Source organism: Lemur catta, chromosome 1 (genome assembly GCF_020740605.2).
Source record: "Lemur catta isolate mLemCat1 chromosome 1, mLemCat1.pri, whole genome shotgun sequence".
Lineage (NCBI taxonomy): Eukaryota > Metazoa > Chordata > Mammalia > Primates > Lemuridae > Lemur > Lemur catta.
In genome coordinates, this window is record NC_059128.1 from 105,004,992 (window position 1) to 105,016,195 (window position 11,204).

The window sequence follows — 11,204 nt, forward strand, 5'->3', positions numbered from 1 at the left end:
TTAGGCTCGGGGCTGAGGCAGACGATGTGAGATCTAAGGCCCTCTCAGCTCGGACAGCTGGTATTCTCAGCCTCAGCCTTGTCTCAGTTTTAGGCTCAGCCACAAACTTCCTGCCAAGGGGTGATGCTCTTTATCATGCATGTGTATCACAGAAATCAAACTATCCCTTCCCTCCCGCTGAGGCTAGTCCGCCCCACCGCACACGCACAGCAGCCCGCATCTGACTGCTCCGCCGCAGCTAGCAGCAGGCTACAAACAAACACTGTGTGGCCACAAACTGCAAAGACAGATCTACCGAGGGACAGGACCATGTCTACTCCTGTGCTGAATGTCCCCGCTACTTCCGTGCCATCACACCAGCTTTTAATTTTTCTGTCTCCTTCCTTGCTATCAGGCTACTAGCGAACTGTGAAACTGCCTCTGACAGTCCAGAGCCATCAATATTTATCCATCACCAACTGTATATCAGGTCCTGTGCAGACCCCTGGTAATTACTACTTCTGTAAGTGAAAAAAAAAAACATGACCAAGCTTGTTAAAATTGTGGGTAAAATTAGAGTTCATAGGCCTTGACTAAAAGCTACGGGGCATCTCCCATGGGTAAAAGCTTGGGTACAAGCTTGAATGAAAGTGCTTGGGGACACCATCTCTGGCTTCTCAGAAACCACTTTGCCTCCCTCCTTACAGTGAGCTAATGCGAGAAACAGGGCTCCCGCCTGTGTTCTGGGTGGGTGGGGTTGCCAGGTAACTAAAGGGCTCTGATATTCAACATGATCTTTCTAGTTCAGAGGTTTCTTTCCACTATTTAAAGACTAGTCATTTCTAACCCGGGAGCCGCCAGGCCGCACGGTTAACAACAGTGCCTTGGGGGAAACCAGGAGAGGGGCCAGGCTGGCCAGGCTGTTCTTAACATACCCACCGTGACCCGAGGATATGCCTGTTCTGCTGACAGACAGGTCTATAAATTGAACTTCAAAATACTGTTCTATCCACCTTGTCTGATCTTCTTACCCCTCTGGGAAGGAAGAGGACAGAATTTTTTTCTGCATTTCCCTGATGTGGACCCCGAAGCCCAAAGATCCAGCGTTAGGCTAGGCACACAGAGGGACAATGCAACACTGGGTGACACAAGCCCCGGGGCCAGACTTCCCGGTTTTAATCCCAGCTGTGTGACCTTGGGCAAGTCCCCTAAGCTCTCTGTGCTTCAATTTCCTCATCTGAAAAATAGGAATAACAACAGCATGTGTCGTGAGGAGTAACTGAGTAAACATACACACGACCTGGGAACAGAGCCTGGCACACCTTCCGTGCTCAGTGTTAGTTGCTGTCAAGCACGGCTAGGCGTTAGGGAGCAGTTTTAGCATCCAGAGCCCCGGGGCAGGTGATGCTTGCAGTGACCTTGTGAGAGGCTCCCACTGGCCTCTTCTCTCCGGCTCCCGCACTGGCTTTCCCTGGAGAGGCTCAGGGAGCCAGGCACGGAGGAGAACAGGCACACGGAGGCCACGGAGGCCACAGCTGCTCAGGGGGGCAGCAAGTGCACAGCATGGGCGGGGTGCCACCCGGGAAACTCCCACAGGTGGGCTGGCTGCTTCTGCTGCTGCTGTCACACCCTGCTCCCTGCTGCTCCACCCTCTGCCCAGGTCCTGCTCCTTGCCTCAGCTCCGCGCTAGGGAAGGCAGGCCCAGGGGCTCTGGGCTGGGTCAGAGGTCCTAGGGGTAAAACAGGGGCTCCTGGCCTGCCCTGGGCTACAGAGTGGCCTGGATTTCCCCTTCCCCCAACTTGGCACTCCCAGTCAGGGCAGTGATGTGGTGACTCACACCCCCCAGTCTGCCCCTGGGTTCCAGCTGCCAGCCTGGACTGTGAGCACCCTGGTGCCTGGCACTGGGGATGGGCCAAGCTGGCTGTGCCTCCACTGGCTTCTCTGGGCTGGTCTAACCCCTGCTTTGTAGAGATAGAGAAACTGAGGCCCAGAGAGGCACAGGATGCCCTCCCCAGGCAGGGTCCTCTGCCCACTGTGCAGTCAGCGCCCGGGAAGCAGGCCACTCACGCTGGCCACGGGCCCCAAGCAGAGCTGGCCCGGAAAGGAAGGAAGACCTGGCTCGTTAGCTCTCATCCTCCTGGCTACGGCCCCAGGACAGGGCCCAGGGAGGCCAGAAGTCAGCACAGCTGCATTCCCCAGCTCTACCAGAGAGGTCTTAGCTTTCCCCAAGAGCCCTGGGGACAGCCAGAGCTTGAGGACCAGAGGGATGGTTGAAGGGCAGCTGGAAAAAAGCCAGGGGACCAAGGCCCACGCTGGGCTGCAAGCTAAGTGGCCTGGGCCAAGCCACTTTCCCTCCACCACTGGCCGGGTGCCCCTATGTCGTGGGGGAAATGATTTTATGCCTGTGCTGAATTTAAGCAAGCAAGCAAGGAAGTGCCCAGCCTGGCTGCCTCCTCGAAAGATCCCTAAGGTCTGCAGGGGACGAGGCGCTGGGTGAGCGGAAGAGGATGACTGTCTGGGGCCCTAGCAAGGTGCTGGGAGCCTTTAGTGCATCAGACGCCCTTGCTTAATCCTCCCGTGCAGCTGGTATGTTGATTTTTGTTTATCACCATCATATAGAGGGAGAAAGTGAGGCTCAGAGACATAAAATGATTTGCCCAGCCTGTAAGTCACAGAGCCAAGATCTGAACACAAGTTTGTCCGGGCCTCAAATCTGTGACCCACATGGTGTCCTCAAGCCCCCAGCCACATAGCCGCTCCTGACAAGCTCCTGCTGTGGGGAGAGGTCTCCCGAGGAGAAAGCAGCCCCAGGAGCGGAGAGGAGGCTCCTCCCGCGGCGCCCCTTGCCCACCAACTCAGATGGGGCGGGTGCCCAGGCCCCCTCCACGACAGTTAAGACCAAAAGTCAACCACTACTTTTATGAGCACACTCCCCCATCAGAGCCACGGGAAATCCCGGCCTAGCTGGGCCCATTCCACTTGCTCAGTGCCACCGGCCACCGCACTCACCCAAAAGGCATCTCTGAACAGCAGCTGGGGCATCATCCTCAGGCGTCTGCCGCCGCACACAGCTCACTCTCCTGCCACAGGCCTGCCCCAGGGCCAGGCGCCAGGAGCAGCGTCCCAGTCCCCCTCCCAGCCGGCGGCGTCTGCAGCACTCGGAGCTCAGAAGGCAGCCGCAAGCCTGAGACCAGCTGCCAACGGGAGGAAAAGGCTCAACCTGTTTGTTTGGGGCGAGGATCAGCAGCAAAATGAGGAAGGAGCGGGGCTCAGTGATGGGAGGGCGGGCCCTGGTGTCCGGCCCCTCACCAGCCCTGTGGCGATGGAGGACACGGGCTGGGACCCAGGGCAGGCAGCGGGGATGCCAGCCCGGGCGGCAGGCAGTGGCCAGGGCAGAGGCAGGCTGGAGCTTGGGCCGGGCGGGCAGGCAGCCTGAGGCCTGCGCAGAAGGTTTGAGCAACCTCCGCGGGGCAGGCCCCGGGCCCTCGCCCACAGGAAGTGGAGCTGCCGTGCTCCCTTGTGCGGCCCCGCCTGCCACCTGCCATCCTGCCGCCTGCCTCTGCTTGCCCCTCCCGAGGCCCTGGCTCAGCTCACTCTCAGACGCCAGGAACGTAGGGAGCTTGAGGCCCACTGACGTCGGGGGCAAGGAGAGGCCCAGGAGCCCCAGGTGCTGTCTCCCCCTAGGCCAGCCCCTCTCCAGGCCAGGCCCAGAGATGCTAGACTTTCTGCCCTCACCAGGAAGCCATTCCGGAGGGGCCCGTCCAGGCCTGGGCATCTGTCACTCATCGAACCCTGGCTACGGTGCCCCGGACCAGGCCCTGCCCGCAAAGAGCTCACGGTCTGGGGACAGGCAGCTGTGCTCCGGGGGACTGTGGGGGCACAGAGGTGAGGTGAGCAGGTAACTAGCCACGGGAGAGCCCGGCGGCCTCATAGGCACTGCCCCACCACCACTGCCACTGCTGCCACCGCCACCACAAGCCTCCAGATTAGACACTGTCTGGGACAGGGAAGCCCCCTCTGATGATGGAGCCTTCAGGCTTGACGAATGTGATTGGGCCAAGACAGAGACAAAATTACAAAGGCACAGAGGTGGGTATTGGGGACCCAGGCTGAGGCCCCAGTTTTTGTTTAGTTTGGGCCCTACCCCTCAGTAGCTGAAGAGCCCTAATAGACCCCCCCCAACACTCTGAGCCTCAGTTTCCTCATCTGCCACTTCTAGTCTTTGGAAAGGAGACAGTGTCAAGAATATTTCTGGAATTTCCAGTTTTCTAGGAAGGTGCTGAGGGCTGTCGGGGACCACCTTGGGAAGAGCCCCAGACACAGCCCTGAGAAGCGAGGCCCTGCCCACTCAGCAGAAGATGCCGCAGGGAGTCCTGAGCCCCGGTGGGCTGGCGGAAAGGGATGAGTCATGGGTTGTCCACAAATCACCACCCTCGCTAATGTCTGCCTGACAGCTGACTGGGGCAGTAAGACTGATGAGAGTTGCTGCAGAAGACACAGCGAAACCTGGGCCAGGGTTTAGAGAGGGGGCACACCCAGGCCTCTGAAATAGCCACCCAAGAGGACACACATCAGGAGAACTGCAGAGAAATGGGCTGCCCCAAAGCCCTTTACCTCCAGGGTCCTTGGACTTGAGCTAACGAACATCTTCAGCATTTAAGGCACGCCGTCAGGTTTCCTGTTACTCGCAGCTGAAGACAGCTAATGTGCAGGATCACCTTGAACTCCAGAGTCCATATGCCAAGTATGCGCCTCGCATCCCAGTGGCATCACCAGCTCCAGCAAAACTGGGCCTCCCCGAGCTCAGTGTCTCCGTCTATCGAATGGGGTGATGCCTCTAGCTCTGGAGGCAGACTGGAAGCCCTCTGTTAACAGAAGGCTCCTACCCTCTTTTGGCAGGAAACTCCACGGCCGGGCTCCCTGCCCTGCTTTTCCAGGTGTTCTTCCCATCACCTCCCACAACTTCTGCTCCAGCCGGGCTGTTCCCTCTCCCCAGAGACACCCTTCCCACTCCTACCTCCACACCTGTGCTGCTCTGCGCCCCACTCCCTCCTGCCATGCCTTCCTTGGTCTTCCTTACCTGGGCAAATCCTCCCACCCCTCAAGGCCACCCTCAAGACACATGAGGCCTTCCCTTCCCAGTGGAGCGGGTCCAGCCAGGGCAGCTCTGGACACACTGCCAGGCTGAGTGTGGGCTGGGGCAACTGGGCCAGTAACGTGAGGAACAACTCAGAGACTCTAAAGTTCGCTGCTAGGAGGGCTTCCTTCCCCACCCCCTTCCCTTTTGCAGCTCCCAAGGTTGGACGACCAGACAGCCACTTTGGCCTTGGAGCCCTGGTGCACCATTACGCTTTTTGCACAGACCTCCTCATGCTGTCACTGTCCCACTTTACAGATGAGCAGACTAGTGGTGAAAGAGTGTGTGCAGCTCCCCCAAGCAACAGCCAGTAAGCAGAGGGCTGGGCTTCGGTCCCAGTCTGTCTGATGACAAAGCCATACTTTTTCGCTTCCATGGTTGTCTTTTACCGACAGCCTTTATTTAAAAAGGGCTTCATCCTGTCTTCCTCCGGTTCTGCCTCCAGACCCTCTCGCTCCAATCAACAGATGGAAAAACGGAGCCCAGGGAGGCTGCTGGTGCTTTTGGGGTGAGAGTCCAGCCTTGGCGAGTGCTCTCCTGCGGTCACTGTGTTCTCGGCATCCATTGAGGATGCTTTGGGAGGCCTGGCATGGAGGCAGTGTGTCTTCACTCACAGGCGTGGTCCAGCTCCAGCCCCGCTCCTCTGAGCTGCTCCTCCACCTACCATCTTCCTCCGTGGGCTGGAGGCCAGGGAGCTGCAGCTGCCCTCGGCTACAGCTCCAGACACAGCCACATGGAGAGGAAGAAAAGGGACATTTGTCCCTGTGCCTCATTTTCTCCAAAGTCCCTCCAGCTCCCCTTCCACCCAGCGCCCCAGACCTCCCCTCAGGTCTCATTGGCCAGAGTGGGTCACATGCTCATAGTTCTGCACCACTGGCCGTGGGAAGGGACTCCTTGTTCGGGCAGCCCTGGATGCTGGGAGCCAACCGCCGTGACCACCACAGCCTTCTCCTCAGCCCAGGGCCGCAGACACAGGCAGATTGGGTCTCTGCCCCGAGGGGCCCACTGACTGCCAGACAGGTTCCAGCACACTGACTGCCACACTAGGACAAAATTGTTTTGCCTTGGGACCACGGTGTTTTATTACGGAAATAGAATAAAAACTTCAAAAACAAAATGATCCTTTCTAATTTAATGAAAAATTTGTTATTTTTTATTGTTTTCTGTGCATGAGTTATATGCAACTTAAAAAACAGTTCTTGCGGCTCCCAAGGTGAAGAGACGTTTGAGTTACGTATGCTACACGAGGCCCTGGGCTCAAAACTGGCGTGAGTTAAATCTAACTCACATGGCAGTTCATGTGCTAGGAAGGTCTCTCTCCACAGGGAGTGGCTTGGCCGGATGAGACCAGAAGAGGATATTGTGATAACTGAGAGAGGGATGAAGCCAGGACGTGGTAACGGGGTGGGACATCAGGGAGGTGGAGGAGCCAGGCCAGGGCACCTGGGCGCCCTCCCTCACCAGCTGCACCCACACCCAGGCCCAGCCCCCTCTGGAGGGGAATCTGATCCTGAAAATGACAGCTTTTTAGTGACTGTTCCAGCTGCTTCGACACAATGCGCCTTGAGGTCTGGGCGGATGTGCCGGGCTTGGGGGGAGTCTCCCACCCAGGCAGAGCCACCCTGCTTTGGATGGTATTTGAACACATCTGCTGGAAGAATCAAGAAGTAGTAGGTCAACGGTTAAGAATAAAATGCAAAATCAGTTGTTATAACATTTATTGTCACAGCCAGCAGCCCAGTAGGACTCGGCTCCTGAAGCCCCTTCATCCACCCTTTGGAGCCACACAAGCCAGGGCAGTGACCCTCGCCACCACCCAGGGACCATGAGCACCTCCAGGACGGCGCAGTCGCACACGCTTCATCTCATCGGTCGCTCCGCGCCAGGCCCAGCTGCATAATTTGCAGGGCCGGCACAAAATAAACATGTGAGGCTTCTTACTCAAATAGCAGGGGAAAAATTGCCATGAAAGTACTAGAATACAAAACTTTTTCCTTTCCTGCGGTCTCTCTCTCAACCTGTAATGGCATTTTTTATTTGCTATTTAATGTTATGCTCCCTTGGGCGTAGGAATATTTGTGGGACAAGCCTCCACCCACACTGGGTTCTGCGTGACACCCACGGACCGCTGGGTTTCTCCTCCTGCCAGCCACCATGCCGACCTGCGCTCGCCTGCTGGGGACGTCAAGCCAGACATTGCCATTTCCCATGGACCTGCCTGCCAAACGGCGCTGGACAGGCAACCCCCACGGGTGTTGCAAGCTCCATGCTGGTGTGCACTGGAGACCTGGGTGAGCGATGAGTGAGAGGCTCACCCCCAAGTCACCTGCTGAATGTGCCACGTGTTGTCGGCCTGGGGCAGGGGCAGCGCTGCCAGGCCCCACCTTCAGATGCTACCAGCCAAGCCCTGGACCCTGACTGTCCCCACGCCTGCACCCAGGTCCCCGCTGAGGGCAGAGGGTGGCAGTGGTCACTAGGCAGGAGTAGAAGGGGAGGCTGGGAACCAGGCCAGGTGAGGCAGAGGGAGGCAGGACCACACGAGCCAAGGCTCTGAGCCCTCGGTGCATGCTTCATTGTCCCACCAGTCTGTACTTGAGAAACACAAGTTCAACAGTAATATTAAGGATTCCAAGATGGCAATCTCAGAGCATTAGACCCCAAGTGCAGTGCCTTCCCGGAGGGAAGCATTTCCTGGAGGAGCGTCCCTTGACCTGCCATCAGCTTGTGTCCAGAAGGGCGTCATGAGTCGGCTATTGAGACCTCGGTGAGTGCAGTGCCGTGATGCTCCCATGCTGTTGGGTGCCCACCCATTCAGCCCACGACTGAATTGGGATGTTCCAGAACCCAGCCATGGGGGTCCACCATTCCTGGGGGAAATGCCTGCAGGGACCCCTCCGTGTGGCTAGAGGCACATGTCCACTGTGCTGGGGCACCCACTGTCAAGCCCACCTGCCCTGCCCTGGAGTGGAACAAGCCCTGCTGCAGCGCACCCACCAGCGTCTACTGAGCCTTCCTCTCTGGGGACATGGAAATGGACCAGGCACCGCTCCCAGTCTGGCTGGGGAGGCAGCCCAGGGAGGGAGACTGTGCTGAGTGCGGACAGCAGCATGTGCAGGCAGAGAGAGGCTCTGGCCCCTGAAGAGAGAGGGGCCAGGCCAGGGACGTCCTCCCGCAGGAGGGCGGCTGGGTCTTGGTTAATGAGAAAGAGCTCACCCATGAGACCAGGCAGGAAAGGAGGTGTCAGGGTGGAAAGCCTAGCAGGGGCTATTTCAGCAAGGCCACCCCTTTCAGGAAGTCCAGGGTAACAGGATTAGCCTACCGGGGTCTCACCCAGTCAGGCTCTGTGTGAAGCACGTCACATGCCTTATGTCTCACTTGAGTGCCCCCAAAACCATGTGAGGCATTACGGCCCCTTCAACAGATAAGGAAACTGAGGCTCAGAGAGATCAGATAACTGGCTGGATCCCATTGCTAAGTGGGGTCTTTCCTCCCCAAAGTGAGTGCTGGAGGGCCAGGGCCTGGGACAGAAGCAGCAAGAGGAGGAGGGAGAAAGAAAGGAAGCCCCAGGGGAGGAGGAAGTGTGGAGCCCAGGGCCCTATGGGGCAGGGAGGCGGGGACACCGGGAAACATCCCTGCCCCGAGTCCTCAGTGTGGGCTGAGGGTGTGGCCCCGGCCTTCAGGATGTGATACAGACTCTGTTTTTCAGTTTGCCCCTGCAAGCGGTGAATAAGGCTTCTTCCCATTCACACAGCTCTTCTGAGTTGACAAGGAGCTTTCAGATTTACTAATATGCAGCCACAAGAGTGTGACTGTGAGTTTCCAGGCATCATCAGTTGTCAGAGTTCTGGTCGGGATTCTTGAAAGACATCAAAGGGGTGTGAAGTGGCCAGTTGGCAGCTGGCACAGTACGTGCATCACTGAGGCCCAGCAGGCGTGGGGGAGGGATCTTTCCTGGGTCCCAGGAACCGCCAGCCACAAGCTCACTGGTCAGAGGCCAGAGACATCTGGAGGGTCTCAAATGGCAGAGGCCACCTACCAGAAGCCTCGTGGGACTTCATAAAAAAAGCCAGAAGACCAGGTCCCAGCCTAGCCCTACCGACTGTCCCCCAACGCCCCAACCCCCTACCCTGTCTAGCCTGTTTGTTTTGTTTTGTTCCATTATGACAGCTGCCTCTCAAAAGAGCTTCAAAATGGTTTTTCAGCATCCTCTCCCCAGTTGGGTCGGTTTTAATTTAGCTGGAAAATGACTTGTTCACAGTCAGGCAAAGCTGGATTTCAGCCCAGCTGGTGTTTAATTATCACCGAGAGCCTGCGACTCAGAGGCAAGGGAGCTTGGCTGCAGTCTCGGCTGGGCCAGAAAGTCAGCGGGCAGAGGCAGGAGAGCGGCCGTGGGCAGGCAGAGGGGCCAACGCCGGGGACGGGGCAGCGCTGCCCAGGAGCCGGAGCTTAGAGGGACGGGGGACGAGTGGGGGCTTGGCTAGGGAGAGTTCCAGGATCACCTCGCTGAGACTCAGCTTCTCCGTCTGGAAAACAGGGGCGATGAGCCTACCTGTTCAACAGCTGGTTCTATAAGATGTTTATAACGTGCCCACACCAGTGTTTGGTCACAGGAAAAGGCACCTGGCCGGGTCCCACCCACAGGAGGCTCTTGGCCTGTGCTGATCACTGCACCCTTGTACCTGAAATGTTGCTGCTGACAGCCCTGCCCACCCGGGCTCAGCTGGAAAAGCTTCATTCTCGGGACTCAGAGAGCAGGACCTCGCCGAGGAGCAGCTGGTAGCCAGAGTAGCAAGGCTCTTGTCAGACCGTGAGACCCCACGTTCTCAGGGTGCAGGCGCCCGTCTCTCTAGCTCCCTCCCAAGCCCAGTCCTGGAAGTACTCTCCTCAGGCTGTTTCTAAGAGACCCATTTTCTCCTGTTCTTTTTTTCTATAATTTTTTTTTTCGTTTTAGAGACAAGGTCTCACTCTGTTACCCAGGCCGGAGTGCAGTGGCACCATCACAGCTCACTGCAGCCTCCAACTCCTGAGCTCAAGCGATCCTCCCGCCTCAGCCTCCTGAGTAGCTGGGACTACAGGTGTCACCACACCTGGCTAATTATTTTTTGTGGAGATGGGGTCTTGCTATATTGCCCAGGCTGGTCTCAAACTCCTGGCCTCAAGCAATCCTCCTGCCTTGGCCTCTCGAAGTGCTGGGATTACAGGCGTGAGCCACTGCACCTGCCATGTGAATTTTTGATATAATTTTAAACTTAAAGTACAAAGAACTCTTGTCCCCTTTACCCAGGTTCAGCAGGTTGTTTAAATTTTACCCCAATTGCTTTATTACTGTTTCTCTCTCCATTTTTATATTAGTTGGGTAAGATGGAGACATGGTACACTTTCACCCCTAAATCTTCAAGTGTGTATTTCCTAAGAACTAGGAAATTCTCTTATATAACCATAGTACAATTTTCACAAAATTAAGAAATGTAACTGTTTGGAGGAGACTTTGAGGAGAGCGTCGAGGTTTTGTATGAGCAAATGAGCCAAGCAACCTTAGCTCATGGCTGACACTGAGCCCGTGTGAGGGCCCGCAGTCTCGGGGAGCCCAGAGGAACAGGAGTCCTTGCATTGATATTATCAGCATTAACAATAAGCAACATTTTCATTCACTCATCCACACTCACGAGGTGCCTACTCTGTGCCAGGCTGGCAGGAAGCAGGCCAGCTCGGGCAGGCATGATGCGCCAGGCTGAGGGTTTGGACCTCAAGCTAAGGGCACCAGCAGGGCACTGAAGGCCTTGAAGCCCAGTGGTCCCTTCTCTTGAGGACTGAGGCCGTGTCTCTTTTCAGGGATGCCTCCTCACTCCCTGACTTCAAGTTCTCATGGCCAAATCACTCAGAAATAGGAAAAGAAGAGAAATGATGTTCTTTGCTTTAAACATAAAGAATGATCTGACACATTCACCCAGCAGAAAGCATATTACCAGGCCTCAGAGCTAGTTCAGGGAGTAGGAGGGAAGTGGTGAGCTATGACATGCCAGACATTTCAAAACTGCAAGGCCATAAAATCAGGAACCGGCATGCTCAGAAAATCTGACTATACTGA

At 56.6% G+C, this 11,204-nt stretch overlaps 1 protein-coding gene across 3 annotated transcripts in view; it reads right to left on the reverse strand.

Moving 5' to 3' along the window:
* The window catches only part of PSTPIP1 (proline-serine-threonine phosphatase interacting protein 1), a 36,846-nt gene extending 33,413 nt beyond the window's left edge, over window positions 1-3,433 (reverse strand). For 2 of the 3 annotated variants that reach the window (XM_045532791.1, XM_045532781.1), the window contains exon 1: window positions 2,989-3,172. In XM_045532791.1, coding sequence (XP_045388747.1) covers window positions 2,989-2,999 — 11 coding nt within the window. In that variant the 5' untranslated portion in view covers window positions 3,000-3,172. Of the gene's footprint in view, window positions 1-2,988 lie in introns of all 3 variants that reach the window. The other variant, XM_045532772.1, reaches the window with a different exon arrangement.
* Window positions 3,434-11,204: the final 7,771 nt, after the last annotated feature.